Raw genomic sequence first — 19,646 nt, 5'->3', positions numbered from 1 at the left:
CTTTGTATACTGTGTTGTAATTGAAATCAATATATTTGAAAATGTAGAAAATATCCCAAACTATTTTGATAGTTGTTATTCTATTATTATTTAACTGTGATTAATCACAATTAATTTTTTTTAATTGCATGATTAATCACAAGTTTTTTTAATCGCTTGACAACCCTACTTTAGAGAAATGGTTAAAACTTGAAAACTGGTATCCCACCATTCAGAATAAAGGTACATTAACCCTGTATTCACATTCTACGTGCATCTCTTGTTTTGTTTTGAATAACCTTGGAGCCTTTTAATCTCCAGAAGAGGGAATCTTTAATGAAGCCTACCTTCAAAGAAGAGGGAACTACTTATCTGTAACTGTCCTCTGAAAATAAATACATAATGACTTGCCAACCATCCTCTTCGAAATTGAATGCTCTGTAACATTTCTATTACTTTATTCTTTTGGGTCTTTTACGTATGGAGATAATTGCTGGGCAAAGATCTTGTTGCTGGAGCACATGGGGTGCTTGCGTTCCCTTGCAAGGGTGATTTGAGAGATCCTTTATGGCTCTTATAACTGTTAGCTTGGGGAGTGCTCACAGTCATGACTTCAAAGAGAACCTGACATCTTGATTTACACAGTGTTGCCTATAAAAGTGAATGGTATAGAGGAACAAATTAATTCAGCTGTGTGCAGTGTTGCGAGCTGCTTGGAACTTGGAGGGGAGAGCACAGGTTGCAGGAGGGAAGAGTTTGGAAGAGGCATAAGGACACCAGTCTGTGTGAATATGGCTTAAATGCCAGCTGCAGTTGCAGTATCTCTGTAAATAGTTCTCTTAATAAAGAGTCAGTTTAGTTTTAGAAACATGGAGTCCTCATGTCATTACCCAGTATATGGCACATGAAATATATAGTAACTTCCCCCCCCCCCATAACTTAAGATCTCTTAATGAGAGTGTCAGGGATTTTAACCCTGACAGCAAAGTTTGTTGTCTGACCGCAGAGAGACAGGCAACACCAGCAAGGTCCGATCAAAAGCTCTTTATTGACAAGTGCACGCATCAATAGAGAGCAGCTTGTCTCCAGAGAGAACCAGCTCCCTTTTTACAGCTTAGTATTAGTCTATATAGACAGTTTTATTACGTTATAGATTATTTACTTGAGCAACCCACCCCCCTTTGTCTAACAACTAGAAACTAGACACTTTTAATATACACGCATGCCTAGTCCCTATGTTTACACCATTAGATTGTTAATAATATTTTAACAAGCACTAAAAGTTAGGAATGTAAGGGAGTTAAAAACACACCGAAAACTAAACCAGGGAATTAGAATCAGAACTGTGGGATGCTGGGGGTTTTTATTAGTTCTTTAAATACTGTTTTTAACACAGCGCAGCTGGTACTATGCCAGGAATGCAACCCCTTACTTATTTTACTTTTTTTCAGGGCTTTGTGAGACAATGCTGCTTCTTAGTATTTTTTACTCTGGGATTACCCAGAAACCTCTGTTAGCCTGACTTCAGTCAGGTTGGCATACCTGTTTTGTCTGCTATATTTTTATTCAGGCCTAACAAGAGGACAACTCACAACTCCCATTGACAGAAACAGGATAGTTGCCTTGGTAGCAAGATGGACCAGATAAGATAAATCTGTTTACCTTTATATAAATAAGAAATCTCTCTCTGAATAAGAAGATTTTTTGGCATTAATGTCAGTTGATTTCAGGAGAACTGCTTTGGAACTTATGAGTTTTAAATAAAAAAAATGCTGAAATTAAATGCTATCAAAGTTGCTTTATATCACTTCTCTGCAATAATAAAAGGGGAGTGAAAATGAATAAAGTTTGATGGTATGGTCATGGTGTTTTCTATATAAAAGAACTGGAAGTCACAAGATCAATAACTGTACCAAAAAGCACGGACTTAACAAACAAAAATGTTTTCTTTACAACTATGGGTTAATGCATGGATTGTTGTCCCAGAGGGCATAGTCTTTTCTCTCCTAAACTCAGACCACACCCAAAATGCAAACAGCATGGAAGAATCATTCCCTGAAGCTCAAGAGACCCAGGAGTTTTTTGCACTGTTAGTACACCAGAATATGCCTTTCTTTCCCTATTTAGATTTTTTTAAATAATTGTCTGTCATGGCATGCTTATGCCTGGACTGTTACTCCTCCTTATTTCTTCCTTCAGTATAGACACTGTGAGGTTTCAGACCTCTCCAGGGCTGGTGCAAGGATGTTTTGGGCTGTAGGCGAAATTTCCACCTTGCGCCCTCCCCCGCACACGCCCCCGCCTCCCTGCGGCATCTCCCCCCCTCCACCCTGAGGCACCCCCCTTGCGGCAGCTCCCCACCCTCCACCCTGAGGCACCCCCTCCCACCCCGGCTCACCCCTGCTACGAGCACAAACACCCCGAGCATGCCTTCACTGCTTCACTTCTCCCACCTCCCAGGCTTGCGGCACCAATCAGCTTAGGCACCGCAAGCCTGGGAGGTGGGAGAAGTGAAGCAGCGACAGCGTGCTCAGGGAGGAGGCGGGGCAGAGGTGAGCTGCTTCACTTCTCCCGCCTCCCAGGCTTGCGACACCAATCAGCTTAAGCGCCGCAAGCCTGGGAGGCGGGAGAAGTGAAACAGCCATGGCGTGCTCGGGGAGGAGGTGGGGCAGGGGTGAGCTGGGGCAGGGAGTTCCCCTGCGTGCCGCCCCCCCCGTTACTTGCTGCAGGCGGCCCCCCCACGCTCCCCTGCCCCAGCTTCCTCCGCCTAAATGCCGGTGGCAACCGGAGTGGCCGAAGATCTGGCTGCCGGGGTCGCTGCCGAAGAAAATGGTGCCCCCCCAAATCCTAGCACCCTAGTCGCCTAAATGGTTGCACTGGCCCTGGACCTCTCAATAACCAAACCTCCTTTCATCCAGCAGGCTTTCTGCTATTAAGGCTCTCTGTCTACCCTGGACAAAGTAGTGTAGATCCTATGAATTTAGATCCTCACAAAGACGTATAAAATGAGGGATGATTACTGGTGACTAAATCAATCCTACACTCCAATTTGGGAAACCAGCAGAATCTTATCAAGTAGACACTTTTCTGACAGGTTTCACGTTCATCTTCTATTGACTTATCACATAAAAGCAGGGATTCTTCTAAAGTGCCTGAACCCTTCTCTAGGAAAGGAACTGGACCACCAGTTTTCAATAAGATCTCCTGTCTGTAAAGAAGGTTTCCCTTTTTGTGAAGCACCAGAATACACAAGTATTTGTATTATTCTACCAAGGGCTTTCACAGACTCCAAGCCGTATACGAAAGTGATTGTTCCATGATCAGTCCCAAGTATGATTTCACCCTCAGACACTTTGAATGTTTTCTGCGATTAATATAGGCAGGAAGTGGGAACAGAGTATATTTGTATGCTGAAATTCCATTTAATATAAAATCTACTTTTGGATTCCTGGGGTTTGGTAGAGACACACATGTTACAGCAAATTCTACTAAACAGACTAACTGCATACTTTCTTAGTTACTCCATCAAAACTTAATAATGGAATATCTTGCATATAAATTGCAGATAAGACAGAAAAATCCCATGGTCTATAGGATTTTTATCTCTCCTGCATCATATTTAGGATGCAAGCCCCTCTCCCCCAATGTTTTTATTGAGGACTGCATACCTGCTCCTCCATCCCATCTTCTCCATGAGAAAGATGATTCATTCTGTTAGAGGCTGCTGCATGCAATAGAATTATTGTGACGCTTTATGCTTGTTGTGTTTACATACAAACTTTAATTTATACAAACTGTATACTATATTCTTCCATTAATATCTTGACAAATAATACCATGCCTTTTTCATACAATAGGAAGATATTCCATGTTATGTGTGTGCATTGTTTCTCGTGAAAAAACTTGTTAATTTTTTTTAGATGGTACAGTGGTGAGAAAAATATTCCTCAAACATATTATAGCCTATATCTGGGGAAGGACTGGAGGGAGGAAAAACTTCTGTATTTTTTAAATATTTTTTTAATCTTCTGATTTAACCACACTTTTTTTTTGTTTTAAAAGGGTTAAAGCAGAATAACTTTTTTGCTGAATGACATTTAATGAAATAACATTCGTTATTAATCTTATTAGTATAAAATTAAAGTTCTCTTCTCCCTAATGTGATTAAATCTACTTGTTATATCTACTTTCATGAATGTCAGTATTCCTAACCTCAGTATTTATTATATTGTGTCTGCATGTATTACATCAATATACAGCTAGATCACAGAATCATAGAAATGTAGGGTTGGAAGGGACCTCAAAATCATCAAGTCCACCCCCATGCATTGAGGCAGGACCAAATAAACCTAGACCATCCCTGACAGGTGTTTGTCCAACCTGTTTTTAAAAACCTCCTATGATGGGGATTCCAGAACCTCCCTTGGAAGACTATTCCAGCAGTTAAATCCCTTATGGTTAGAAAGTTTTCCTAATATACCTCTACCTCAATATAACGCGACCCAATATAACACGAATTCGGATATAACACAGTAAAGCAGTGCTCTGGGGGGCGAGGCTGCGCACTCCGGTGGATCAAAGCAAGTTCAATATAACGCGGTTTCACCTGTAATGCAGTAAGATTTTTTGGCTCCCAAGGACAGCGTTATATCGGTAGAGGTGTATCTAACCTAAATCTCCCTGGCTACTGATTAACCCCGCTACGGCTTATCCTATCTTAAGTGGATAATGAGAACAATTGATCACAGTCCTCTTTATGATAACCAATAACATATTTGAAGACTATTATTGGTCCTCTGTAAAGATCGTCTGACTTGAAAATGAAAATGTAAAGTAATTCCCAAAGTGGAATATGAAAATCTTTTATTCCTTCTGAAATGTAAATTCATAGTATGTTTGTAAAACGCTGTATAACCTAAAAGCTCAATATCACTTATTATTAATGATAAATGAGAGCTTGTGCTCTAATACAAATTTGTGCTGTATCTGTTGTATATTAAGAGTTTCAGTTCATTCTGGAAATGGTGTTACAATATGTTGAAATCTATCACTTCCTTAGATATATACTTTCTCAATAGAAAACTGAAAGAGCATTTTAAAATCTGAATATAATTTTTCTTTTCGAGGTTAGAACAAATTGATAAACTAAAAAGGGAAAGTTTCTGAATATTGGGTGGAACGTGGGCATAATTTTCAAAGTAGTCTCTGTACCTGCACTCATAATCTGAGCACATCCCGTTTTTGTGTATATATCTCTATATGTACACAAATTCTGCATGTGTGGTTTCATGGGCTTTCTGAAAATATGGATCTATGTGTGTCTAGCAACTTTCTCTTCACAAAGGATCTTAAAAAAGCAAATATTTGGGTTCTGTAATATTCTACTGTTTATAACTGTGTTCTGTCTATTTATAATATTAGTATGCTCTCTTATGTAAAGTGGTGGTTAGGAAGAGAATATTCTTTTTAAAAAATCTTCTTTCCTTCTCATTCTCCCTCAGTCCAATGCCACTTAAAATGTTATGCTGATACTGAGCGTTTATATAAAAAAGAAAGGAAAAAAAAAAGCAGGGGACAAGGGAAAAGTGAAGATGAGCACCCTTTGGCTATATATATTTTTGAAATTTAATTCTAATAGCCTCAAAACTAAATATAGACTGTTATCATAAGAAGACTATTTTTTGTGTTTGTTGATAGATGAATTCTGGTTCTCAGATGGCTCCTTGTCTGATAGAGCCAAATTCAATGATCCTGGCCTGATGCCCCTTCCAGACACTGCTGCAGAACTAGACTGGTCCAACCTGGTGGATGCTGCACGAGCGTTTGAAGGTAAGAAAATTCAGCATAAAGACTGATCTTCCAAGTTTTCCCCATATTTTCCATATGCTCATTTTGAATAATAAAAATCTTATTTATCTCAGTAGTTATAGCCTTTTCTATCCTTTTTGTAATATTACTTACTTTCAAATGAGGAAACGTGTTGGACACAATATTTACTGTGTGGCTGCTATCAGCTCTGCATGTGCAGTCCAGGTGATGTTGCCCCTTCCCCTAACTCGCATAATAAGCCCTCAGAAGAATATTGCAGTGGTACAAGTATTAAAATGTCTATTGATATGTTTTCAAAAATAGTGTGCAGTCAAGAAGTAGAGCAGTCTTGCAGAATTGGACTATAATTCCAGGTTAAGCTGGAGAAAATGACATACTCATCTCTTTGATATCAAGCCTATACATGCTTAGTTTAAAAGTAAACAGAATAGTAAACATGCATATTTAAAGGTTTTGTTTTAATGTATGCTTTGGTCAGGTCTTTCTCTGTACTGTCCTAGAGTTCAACAGTCTCAAGTAGAAAGATTTTGTTGCTTTACTCTTTAGTTACAGGCATTCAGAACTATTGTAGTACTATTCTGAATGAACAGAAAATGTATCACAGTGATGATCATCATTCTAAAACACTATCTTGCTTTTTATCCTGATTAACTTTGAGTTCTTTCATCTCTGCTCAGCCTTTCTCAGATACATTTCTCCTAACTGGTAGGAAGTATTATAAAATTGAAAGATACTCTGAAAAGGATTCCCATTGTATTTACACACTTGGTTGCTTGTGGGGAAGATATGTGTATATTTTTTTTTGTTACCAATATCCTAATGCAGCAACTGGAAAATAAAGACTTATCAGTACGAAGAAGAGTTGGAGTGATGTAACTGTGTTTATGCTAAAGCAGTTCTTACTGCTGCATAAAAAACATTTTGATATTCAACAACTCTTATCAGTTCAGCTGACTGAAAGTACTTGTTCTATACTCATATTTTCTGAAACTCAGATATTTTGAAGGTCTTTTAGAAACTTTTTATTTTCATTTTGCTAGTCTCCTTAAACCTTCAGCTCAGAACAATGGCATACTGCTTTATTCTGCAATTAATCAATTTGAGCAGCAACTTCTAGATTCTTGTAATTTAAGGCTTATTCTCTATAGTTGCACAGTCATATTTTTTCTCATTTGTTCTGCTCAAATAGGAGAAGCTATTGACTGACTTGTTTTTAGTTGCATATATTTCAGATATTTTAATTTATTCATTTTGTACTACAGTGAGTCACAAAATACAGATTGTCTCATTGATTGCTTTGTGAATTATTTGAAATATGTGAGTTGTAATGCAGATTCCCATAAAGAATGCTATAGTGTTTCTATGTTTTCTGTTAGTGGGTACATTTCTTTTCTGTTAGTGGGTACATTCATGCAGAAGGTGGAAAGTTCTATGCATGTGCTATATAACCTATAAAACGTTATAACTAATTTTTTTATTTTATGCTATTATATGGACCTCCTAAGTGGAAATGGGCTTTCTAAAAGATTTGGTCAACTTTCTGCATCCTCAGTCTCACAACCAGAAAGCCAAAATCAAAATAAGCTAAACGGACTAGCATACCATGAAAAGTTCATTTGGAGGGAGTCCATTATATTAAAAAAAAAAATGAGTTCTTAAAATAGTTGGGTTTGAATTGGAGGAAGCAGATGCTATTTTCCTGTGTATGTTGAAGTTGTCCTTCGTAATTGAGGAATTACTTCAAGGCTTGGTGTTAAGAATAGGTGGGAGCTAGTGTTCTGGACTCTATGAATGTAATGAATAGAGAAATGATGATCCCAGAGATTATGCAAATTGATGATAAAAATGTCAATGGAGTTTTGCTATGCAGGGTTCACGGTGTTCGAAACTGAACATTTCTAGAAGTTCGGAAAAGATGCCAAATGGCTAGTTCAGCATTCTTCTTTAAGAATATTTTAAAAAGGAAAGGTCTGTACCAGCACAGAAGTTGGGATGCCACAATCATTTCCTTAGTTGTGTGGGGATTAAAACCTCTGAGACCTTTTTATTTCGGTGGATGAGAATGTGATCAAAACTTTTGAGATATGTTTGTCTTTAAAGAAAAGTGATCCAGTTAATGAAGACTAAGCCATTGTTAATGGGGTTGTTTGCTACTGAAGATTTAAGAAATTAAAGTTAAATTAGTTTCCAGTTCTGATCTGCCAAGTCTTCTAACATTAATGCAATTTACAGCTATTGAGAGGGGGTTTTTATTTTAGTTTTCTTTTTTCATACAAGGCAGTTTCTCTATATCTCTTCCTCTCCATAGCTGGCGGCATGATTCAAAGGTCATTTCTTTCTTGGGTCTCTTTATTCTATCTATTGACAACCCATAACATTTATGCTTATTCATAAATACACATTTTGAGCTATTACCATCATTCTTCTGTGTTTTAACCCCAACTCTCATCCAAGATGGAACAATGTGGAACAGATGAGTGAGTTTAAGCCTGGGAGTGATGCTATTAAGAATGAATATGTTGACATAGCCTTTTATTGCCATCACAGCTAGAACTTGAAATTCACTGTTAGATGCTACAAAGGGCCTTCTTTTGTAATTTAAAGCTAAATGAACAAATAGCTTTTTCCCCCTGATTAATTCATCATTAGTTATTCTTTCAGTTCATTTTGTTCCTGCAAAGTTTTTGGTCTAAGCTAATGTTGGAAAATATATTTTTAAAAATTGATACTGAGATTTTTTTTTTTTAGATATTGCTGTAACCCTTGCTTGATAAAAGCCCCTATGAATAGAATGCTACAGGATCTTAGAGATCCAGGTACCAGTGCTTCCAGCAGGTCAGACTCTTCATCAGGATCCTGATGCTGCTGGTCTCCTTCATAACAGGCACTTTCGGAGGATCCCACTGCTACCACCCCTTGCTAGACAAGAACTTTGTGCACAGGTGGATGATGAAGCCTCACACTAACTAGGATCTTGATGACAGGGAGCCTGGGCAACTTCCCTTTTTTCCTGTAGCTCAACCTCATGGTCCAATTTTCTCTTCAGAGATGGCCTTAGGGGTCCATGATTTGGGACTATTTTAAAAATCAAAGCAAAACTTAGTTGTCTTTTTAAAAAAAAAAAGTTTTCTGCACTTCTTGCTGCAGACAGAGCCTTGAAAATGGAAATCAATTTCTAGAGTTGAAAGTTTACCGCTAGTATTTCCTGACATTCTTGTGGAGTTCACAGTTCCCACATGGTCACTTGGAGAGGGCCTTTGCGACTGATGAAATCAACAGGAAAAGTTCCTTGCTTTTTGAACCCGTTCAGGGCTGGGGAGAAGTGGGGATTAGAAAGGCTGCAACTGATGCTGCTAGAACACCCAAGGCTCCCTCCTGTCTGCCTGGCAGCTGCTTGCAGTTTTCGCTCCTTTCCAGAGCAGTCAGCATGTGTGCAGCTCAGCTCAAACATTGATTCTTGTTGTGTCCTTGGCCAAGACACTTTTAAAATTTTGATCTGTTTCCTCAATACTTAGCTACATTACTATGATGTGGTGACCATTGTTTATAGACTGCAGTGCCTATAATTAACTCACTTGTGGTTTCACTACTTGTACTCAGTCACATTCCAAATTTATGGCAATGCAACAAGCGTGTATTCGCTGTGTATAATATGGGAAGAAACTTGAAGAGCTAATGGAATACAGCTGAGAGCAAAGCTGACAGATGAGACTACAGAGGGAAAAGGGGACAGATAAGATAAGAGAAGAACGGGTAAAGAGAAAATGTAACATGGAAGAGGAGAGAGAGGAACTGAACAACAGAGAATTGGGTGCTACTGGGCAAGACACTAAAGAAAAGAGTATAGACTAGAAAGAAAACAATCAACAGAACTGAGAAAAGAGAATTGTATTTAGATTGATTAAAGAGAATGAATGGAGAGAAAAGGGGATAAAGAAATGTCAGAGAATAAGCAGGAAAAAAGAGAACCTTTAGAAAATTTGATTCATATTCCTTTAATTGTTTTATTACACTTCTCTAAAATCCTCATAGTTTTGAGTTTGGGGCAGAGCAGTGTACTTTTTGAGTACTTACATTATATTAATAGTGATGGCTACTCCAGAAAATCAAATAACTGAATATAGTGAAGGAGAAAAACAGAAAACTCTCCAAGATTCCCACAACTGCTTTTCATTATAGAAGATTGGGGTGGGACATAAACATAAACGTTGACTTTTATGTACAGACCCAGCAGTATTTGTGTCACTGTTGATTGGTGGTTTTAGTTTAAAAATGGGTGGTGTTTGTTTTTTAAATAATATTTTGGAGCTTAAACTACCTGACAGAGAGTCCCTTTATGTGTTGTTTATGATTTGGTTATATACACAAAAGTAATTTCAACCACTGGTGTATACCAGGTATTTTCATGGTTCTAAATTACTTATGCCAATTAGGATGCACCATTTCTTAATGCCATTCTATCTTGTGGCACCATCTGTGCTACTATAATTATTATTGTTTTAACATCTTCATTTTAAATCGTCATAGTTTAATCAAATTTATGCTAAACATATTGTGATTGGGGGGGAAAAAGCATTCAGCATAAAATATAAACTAGCTAATTTGATTAGATTCTTAAGTGTTTAGAAAAATAAAGTTCAAAAACATTTAGGAAAAGCTCTGTCCTCTGATCTGCATGTGTAACTCCTGTTGACTTCAGTGGAAGTTTGTTTGCATGTCTGGGGACAGAATTTGACCTTGAGATGGGAGTTCAGCAATGAGAGGGCCACTTAATGCACCATTTTATTTTTAGCCTTTTTCTATTATGCTGTATGTTACCTAACTTCAACTGTTTGGATTCCATCCCTCCCTCCTTCCCCCCCAAATCTGTGATACTGCTGAACAAATGCAGTTCTGGTCCAAATTCTGCTCTTTTACAACTATGCAGTCCCATTAACATCCACTGAGTTGGATGGGTTGCACATTTTGGCCCAGTGTCCTCATTTTTGTCTGTCTGGAGTCGGCAATTTTTGCTTAAAATTTTGATGTAAGTGCCCATATATCTTCTCAGGTAATTGGCTTGGAAAATGACATACCAAACCAAAATTAGAAAAAGAAAAGATATATCAGTCAAGAGGATATGATATTCACATAGAGCTTCTATTAATGTCAGTAGGAGTTGTCCTTGCAGGTTTTGGTAGCACAAGTGTTGCAATCATAGACAAAAGACTAGATTCTTCTCTCGTGTCAATTTAACTGCATTGGTATCAGTGGAGGTCTTTTGATTTCCACTGGTGCCAATCAATGGAGAGTCATACCCAAGGAGTTAATACTTTATATTTTGTGTAAAATTCTGTTAGGCATAGTCAAGAACAAAAACTTTTGGTCAAATTCTGCCCTCCAAAGCACAGATTTAACTCTCATTTCAGTTCGCCTTTTAAAAATTGCCCTGTTAAATTGGTGAAACAATTATTAAACTTGAGAAAGTACTCGTGGACACATTCAGTGGGGCTAGAAATAATTACTGAAAATAAAAAATTAGACATGCAGCTGAATAAGAATCTTCCTGTGTAACCATTCACTTTGCAATATTCTGTTGCCTTATTTCTTATGACCGAACTGTCTTATGCATTGTTCTGGGGAGGTAAAATGAGAGAACTTGGTGGTGATGTCCTAGCTGTTATCTATGTTTGTTGTTATATTAACTTTGTTACTGAGGGAGTAAACTTTGACTTTAACATGAGCAGCTTAAATTAGGTTGTTGTTTTTGCAGTAACAGCTCACAAAATCACTTCTTTAGCATAGTGTGGGAGCCTAATGGTTTCTAACACCTATTTAATGACATTGTTGCCCAGCCTGTGAGTGGTGGATTACTGTTCAACATTTCACAAGTAATTGAATGTAGTAAAGTTCTGTTTAGAAACTAGCAGAAGTGCAGTAATAAAAAGTTCTAAATATAAAAATTACATTTCATACAAATACAACATTTGAAATTTAGTAGAATTTTTGCAAGGAATAAAAAGTTATAAATGTACAAGTTATAGTCAATGCACATTTAAGGTAATATAATCTATTTATAGTTTTTGCTGACTAAAATTAAAATTTTCAGGTAAATTCAAGAAGGATGTTGCTAAATTGGATAGGGTTCAGAGAGGAGCTGTGAGAATCATTAAAGGATTAGAAAACCTGCCTTATCATGATACTCAATAAGCTCAGTGTATTTCCTTCTCTTTGTTAAACTAACGGGGGTGACTTGATTACATTTATCAGTACCTACATGAGCAGCAAATATTTGATGATGGGCTCTTCAGTCTAGCAGGTAAAGGTATAACAGGGTCCAGTGGCAGGAAGTTGAAGGTAGACGAATTCAGGGTGGAAATAAGGCATATGTTTTTAACTGTGAGGTTGGTTCACCATGGGAACAATTTACCAAAGGCCATAGTGGATTCTCCATCACTGGAAATTTTAAACCAAAATTGGATGTTTTTCTAAAAGATGTGCTGTAGTAATTATTTTGGGGAAGTTTAATAGCCAGTGTTATACAGAAGGTCAGACTAGCTGAACACAATGGTCCCTTCTGGCCTTGGAATCTATGAATCAATGGAAATTTTTAAAAACTGGGTGAAATATTTTATTTTAAAACTTCATAGTGTGCTTTCAGTGACTGTTATGAACATCCTTTGTAATACTTCCTCACTAAAGGGAAGGTGGTGGTTTGATTCAGATACCCCTAGTAGGTCCAGAACTACAATCTTTTTTTTTTTTAACTTAACAGAAAATGTCTTAAGCTCAGTAGACCAGACAAGCAGCCATTCTTCTTAGAAATGCTTAGTCAGTATTGTGAGGAAAAACGCAGGGTAAATTATATTGAAATAGAGTTCAGTGACACAAAATACCCATGTTTTGTACATTACTGAACGTTAAGTAACTCATCATGTAGGAAAGCTAGGAACAGTATAAGATTTGCCACTGCTTTTCTGTCCTCCGCCATGAAATGTCAGTCAAAGACTTGAAGGAGAGCTCTGTGTAAGCTCGAACGCTTGTCTCTTTCGCCAACAGAAGTTGGTCCAATAAAATATATTACCTCACCCCCTTGTCTCTGTAATCAAAGTTTAGGCAAGGGAAGAACAGAACAAGTGAAATGGGTAATTAGACGTGAATCCTAAATTTACTTCTGCCCCATTTCTTTTGTGAACATAATTGTTTGCACAGTCTTTTCTGTGGCACCTAATTTGACTAAGTTTAACCTTTCCCTGATGCTTAATTTAATTAAGCTATATTGCTTCCATAGTGTGAGTTGTGTCACTGTGATAGCAATGGTGTGTGAAATTCTTCTCTTTTCTCACTTTAGATGTGTGTGGAAAACTCGTGATCTAAAAACTACCAAGACATATGACAAATTGCAAATAAGAATAAAACTTGGGAAACTACTGCTATATAAAGTTGGTTTTGAAATCCGATATAAAAGTGCAAATTTGTATCAAAGTAGTATTATAGCTGGAAATGACTTTTCAGTCTTTACAGTGACCTCGAAAAGTGTACGTTTTGTAATCACTTAATAAAAGCTTGTAATTGCTGTGATTCCCTGGTTTTGTTTTTGGTTTAATATCTTGGTAGCACTTTTTAAAACAAATCACTAAAAAAATCTTACTTAAAACAATTTGCCATGTATTTACCATTTGACTTTTGTGGTGCACCACATTTCCATGCTATGTATCATAATACTGTGCATTATATTAGGGCCGCTGAGCATGAAATGTGTAATTTCAACCATGTTGGTTGGCATTACATAAAAATTGGTTTTGACAGGCTTAAGGGCTTCTCACAATAAGAGGCAGTCTGAACGGCATTGACAGTATTCCATTATGTGAATCTTGCGTAAGGACCACAGCTGCTTTAGCAGAGAGAGAGTTGGATGTACTCTCTTGTTTACAGGAACCTTCTAAATCTTATTCCAGGTTTTGACTCTGATGAAGATCTTGGGCCGGTCTGTCATCATACATCGTTTCTAGGTGATGGTTTGGGGTTGATTGTTGGCTTTTATCTTTAGCAAGCCTTCCTTTCTGTTTCAAGTGTTTGCACGTTTGCATGGTAATGCAAGCTTTGGGCCTGCGGGGGAGGAGAGGGAGAGGGGAAGGCATGTCATGGCCAGAGTCAATAGAAAGCTGCAGGCATGGAATTTGTATGGAAATCAGTTAAATCAATCTCCACAGAATATGGATTTTCCATAGCAAACAATTTAAATCATGATGAATCATTTCCTTTTATTCTGTGCAGTGATGTTCTGCGTGGCATATTTTTCATAAATGATGATGTGTGGTATACTTTGGCAGCTACACTGAATGTCCACTGATCATGAGATTGGTCACTGGGAGACAGGCTAAGTTCCAAGCACATTGAGCATGTATGCTGGTGGCCCTAGTGTAGTACTATTGGTACTTGAAGGTGCTTTTACCAAATAAAAGCTACTTTTTATACTTAAATATGACAAAGTAAGTGCATAATAATAGCACTTGTATCCTGCTTTTCAAGTATATAGATAACCAGCAGTTTACACAATGTGTTTGAGATATCAGAATAATAAAAATGGAACTGTGCAAATTTCTGTGGAATTTGATGCTTTACCTCTATGGAAAATGCAAACGTTTTCCATGAATTGGTATTGTCACTGGTCATGGCCCCTGTTTCTCAGGTCTTCTGTGGATTTCAGCGAGACCAATTTACTGTTCAAATTAGCATTAACTAGTCAAAACAAATCTATCACTCTGCTGATATTTGCAAACCAGATGTTGACACAGATGTTGGAAACAGCAACTAACTGGAACAAATTGTATATCTGCTGATTGTTTTCAAAGCAGTCATGTTGGGGGGGGGGAGGGATAGCTCAGTGGTTTGAGCATTGGCCTGCTAACCCCAGGATCGTGAGTTCAGTCCTTGAGGGGGCCACTTAGGGATCTGGGGCAAAATCAGTACTTGGTCCTGCTAGTGAAGACAGGGGGCCGGACTCAATGACCTTTCAGGGTCCCTTCCAGCTCTATGAGATAGGTATATCTCCATATATTATTATTATTTTGCTTCCCAGGCTCTAACCAGGTCCAAATAATTGTACATCAGCCTTTGATTTTTTTTATTTTGTATATGAAATCATCTTTAGAAATAGCTTTACATTAGCTTTGTTTTTGCCATTACAGATCAGAGAGTGGCATCTTTTTGCACCCTGAATGATATGCAGCAAGCTCCAGGTTTGGAGGGTGCTCAAGAGTTACCTTTGGATGAAGAGCCAACAAATGGAAAAGATTTCATTGATGCTACTGGGTATGGAAGATTTAGAGCACTTTTATTATGAAGCAGATGACAATCACTTCCTCTTAATATGGTGTATTACGTGTTCTGAATAACTTCTGAAATTGTGATGTTCTTAACAAAAACTAACTTTCTTTACTTTTCCATGTCAAGAAAATAATTTATTCTAACTACAGGAGGTACTTATTCAAATAACAGGGTGTTAAAATGCCCAAATTATCATAATATTAAAACTTAGACTCCCCTGTAAATAGTGCAGAAAATACCTTTTACAACTATGGCATTCCCAAAAGTTTAGGAGTTCAACTGAGTTTCAGAGTTATCATATTTTATAAGCCAGTATCTTTGAAGAACTGTCAGAGTGGTAAGATATTGAAGGGAATTATTTTGGTTTACCTACTGTTTTCTGGAAATTAAGAACAATTTTTGCAGCTCCTCAACTTGTGACTTGTGGTTGTCCATGGTAAATTGTCAAGTTTGTAGATCATGACAAGCCAAATAATGAGATTGTTTAGTGTAATCGTTTCCCTGAGGGATAAAAATCCAGAGGAAACTTGCATGCAATGCTGAGCTAGCTCATTGAATCACTGGACAAATACTTCTTCCTACCCTCTTGGCCTGCCATAACATCTACATCTCTCTGTGCAATGCTATGAAGTCTTGAAGAAGAATTATCAAAGAGAAACTGCAATGGCAGACAGAGCTATTCTTGGTTGTTGGGTTTTTTTTTAAATCAACTTCTTCAAGAAAGTCAAAATACCAAGTGTTTTGTACACACCATACCAAAAATACTGCTCATTTGAAGTTAATGGGAGTGGCTGAGAGCCCAGCATTTTTGAAAATTAGGGGCTTCCTTTTCTTACAACTTGTACTTACAAATGACTTCTGGTGCCTAACTTCAGGCACCTTTTGTTGTGTTGGGCATAGTGTTTTAAAATACAAGCAGAGATACTGGACTACAATTCTGGAGCAAGGGTTGGATTCCACAGCTACAAAGTCATCCAATGTGTAGCTCCCTGATTACCAGGAGGAGCTCAGATGAAGCCCAATCTTGGTCATGTTCAGGTTTACATGCAAGGTCTACCTCTGTAATGGCTTTTACCGAGTAATTGCAACTTTCCAGAACCAAGCAACAATTTGGAATACTGAAGGAGAAATAGTAGAAGGCAAGAAGGACTCGTACACAGCAGGAACTAAAGGGGCAGTGAGAAATTGGCCCTTCAAGGAACACACAGTGCCATCTGTAACTGTTTTATGGCACATAGATAGCACAGTGATAGTTGCCTTAGAAAACAAGATAAGTATGTAAACGGACATATGGAAGAATATGTATCTGAACATACCTGCTTCTTCAAACATTTCCATGCAATATCAACGCTCAAGTAATTTATATGAATTTGGGATGTACTCTGGAAAATTTTAGATCCATTAATAAAATGCTGTCAGCATGGGACAGACCTAATCCTGTTCTTTAGTATTTCATTCTAATAAAATGGGCAATGCCACCCATTTTCCTTAGACCAGCACATAGGTCCTTCTTATCCTTTGAAATGTTTATTAGCATGAATATACAAATGAATATATATGAAATTTTATTCAGCATCTTTTGAAACTACTGACTTTCAGGATGAGCAGAACGTATTCAGCTTACTGTTTGCTGTTTTTGATTATCACCAAGGGCAAAATAAAACAGAATAGAAAAAAAATGATTCCAATATGAAAGGAGGTTGCAGTGTTTTATACTATGTTGCAGGCTTGTCAGTGAACAGACACCTTTTCTTGGCACTTGCTGAGAAAACAGTCCAGAAAACTTTTAAAGCTCATCAGCACTCAGTGAACTTCCTAAGGAACATCAGTGGCTATAACAGTTTGCCAGGGTCTGATGTCCCTTTTTTTAAAAAGAGAATGTCATTAAATACGACTGCTTTTAAATATCTCAGATGTGGTCCTGTGCTTCATTTGAAGAGAGTCTCTGGCAAGCCATGATTTAAAAAAAAAAAAAAAAAGTATTATGGGGTTGAGGGGGAGCTTCTGCTTCTGCTTTAGGAAGATTGTCCGTGCATAGGAAAGTGATTCAGCACCTCCACTGCCTTGGAGGCTAATTAATGGGAACCCAGGGGCTGCCAAGGTCCCTCCAGGACTAGGAATACTTAGGCACCACTGGTGGTCAGGTCTGCAGGACACTCAGCCTTTGTGGAAGAGGAATTTAGGTAGCCTTGTTGATTGGAGATTTCAGGCAGGAGAGGTTGTATTAGAACTTAAAGCTGGATCCCCTTTGCTATACCTATAGACCAATTATGCTTCTGAATTTTTTGAAGCCAGGAGACAGATCAGCACATCAGGCTGGAGCATTCTGTCTCCAAAGCTCTGGAGTTGCTTCAGCATTAGCAAGAGAAGCACCAGTTATGGAGTATTCACTTTCCTCTTAGACTAAATTGCTCTGAGCAATTAAGTGACATTATTATTTTTATTTATTATTATTTACTATTTGTTGGATTACTGTAACATCCAAGAGCCCTAGTCATAGACCAAAAGCCCATTGTGTAAGCAAGCACTTATATCTCTCTCTCTCTCTCTCTCTCACACACACACACACACACACACACACACACACACACACACACACACACACACACACACACACACACACACACACACACACACACACACACACACCAAAAAGATGGTCTCTGCCTCAAGTTGTAGTTGCCTTGTGAGGTATACTGATATAAGGACAATTACTAAAGTAAATCCTCTTTGTTCTGTAGTTCTATACAGTACTGTTTCAGCACTCAAAAGCAGCTGAACATTGATGCTGAGTAAATGATGTTTGTGCACCTCAGTGAGGCTGGGTCTATGCTCAGTCCACATCCTTCCTATCAAGTTTAAGTACACTGTGGAAAGCGCATGGACAGCCAGGAAGTTGGGTGGTCTGCAGCTACAAAACACTGCTGCAGTAGGAGCTTTGCACCTAAGGACTTTCGGGTGGGCAATAGCTGGGGTAGGTGCCTGCCTGCAGAGCACTTCTAATCTTGGCCAGAAAAAAGTGCTCTTCTCTAGAGAAGACAAGGCAACCACCTCCAACAAGCATCTCTTTGGAGACCTCTGAGCCTTAAAAGGTTCACGGAACTGGGAAGGCATCAGGCCTCCCTCGGCCGCCAGTGCGCTAGTAATGCAGACCTTGAAAGATCAGCCTGAAGGATTCTCAAGTGGTGTTAAAAATATTTCTCTGAATAAATTGTATAGAGTTTTCCTTCTATCAAATTCAGCAAGAGGAAATCCAGTCCCTTCTAGCAAAGAATGTCAGATCCTACTAACCCAGTATACAACCTGCTTTAAAGATAAAGGGCTTGCTTATGAGCACCTCCTAATTTCTTCCCAAAGAATTCCACTGAAATCTGTCATTTTACGCTATCTCCATTACCATATTAACAGGTCCTTCTCTAAAAACTCGGTGTGAGAATGACCCCTGGGACTCCAGTCATCTTTAAACAAAGTGCTCAAAGGCTATGCAGCTTATTGTGTCCTCTTTAATATCAAATACAGTTGGCTTCCTTGTTCCCAAGAGTACCATGTCTAAATGGCTCTCTACACATTTCATTGCTATGCCTTTGCAGCTCTGCAGCTTTGACTGAATATGCCTTTACATTGCATCCGAGAGATTTCTGCTTCCGCAGCCAACCCCTGGTCAGTTTCCATCTAGGAGACTTGCAGGGTAGCCATGTGACATTTTCTGCTTGAAATTAGTATCTAATGTGGGGTAGACTCTGGTCTTCAGATCACCACTCACTACCTTATCTCCCTTCAAAGTTGAGTTCTGTAATCTTTTGTTGCAATCCACCCACCCACCCTTTTAAACACACTTTGCTTTGTTTATTTCTACCTTTCATTTGGATGAAATTGATCAGTGGGTGTTGTGTAACTCTGCACATACAGTGCCCCCAGATGGAACAAGGGGCTTAAGTCTTCAGCATGATGGGAGTTCCCTGTCTGGTGACTTGGTACAAGAAAAGACAGCAGCTATGTGTCTTCAGAGAACAAATACAGGCAAACCTATAGCCCCTGCTTACAGATGAAGCAGAGAGATTGTAACTTTCTTAAGGCCACAAAGTACCCGAATGCCTCACACCTAGTCCAGTGCTTAGAGCTCTAGACTACCACCTGGCTTCTATCCTCTCCACTAGGGAGTTGTGGGTTTCAAAAACAGGAGGATTCAGCAATAGAATGTATCTGTTTTAAAATCTTTGATTTTGTTTTGCTTTTCAACTTGAGGAGTGGGGAAAAAAAGGGAAAGGGGGGCAACTTTAGTCTTTTTTGCTTATTAGGGTGTCATTTTTACTTAATACCAGTTTTAGACAAATTAATCTACTTACATGGCAAAGCACGTTTCTCCTCAACGACTTGAAACTCACATCACCTCTTCCAGCTAGTGTGCATTAGGAATAGCAAAAAGACATGCAGGCATTCCATGTTCAGTGTTGTCAAACCTGTCCAATTTGCTAACTTGTATGAAGCAGTTAATTCAGCTTTGTATATTTCTTCAGCTTCTCTCATCT

At 38.3% G+C, this 19,646-nt stretch overlaps 1 protein-coding gene across 7 annotated transcripts in view; it reads left to right on the top strand.

Annotated features, from left to right (window-relative positions):
- SIPA1L2 (signal induced proliferation associated 1 like 2) overlaps nucleotides 1-19,646 on the top strand; it is a 181,115-nt gene that overhangs the window by 157,719 nt on the left and 3,750 nt on the right. For 4 of the 7 annotated variants that reach the window (XM_045009786.1, XM_045009788.1, XM_045009787.1 and 1 more), the window contains exons 20-22: nucleotides 5,677-5,808; nucleotides 13,746-13,799; nucleotides 14,979-15,102. In XM_045009786.1, the coding sequence (XP_044865721.1) occupies nucleotides 5,677-5,808; nucleotides 13,746-13,799; nucleotides 14,979-15,102 (310 nt within the window). The remainder of the gene's footprint in view (nucleotides 1-5,676; nucleotides 5,809-13,745; nucleotides 13,800-14,978; nucleotides 15,103-19,646) is intronic. The other 3 variants (XM_045009791.1, XM_045009792.1, XM_045009793.1) reach the window with 1 other exon arrangement.

Source organism: Mauremys mutica, chromosome 3 (genome assembly GCF_020497125.1).
Source record: "Mauremys mutica isolate MM-2020 ecotype Southern chromosome 3, ASM2049712v1, whole genome shotgun sequence".
NCBI classification, from domain to species: Eukaryota; Metazoa; Chordata; order Testudines; family Geoemydidae; genus Mauremys; species Mauremys mutica.
Note: the sequence above shows the minus strand (reverse complement) of the source record. Positions and strands in the feature narration are given on the sequence as shown.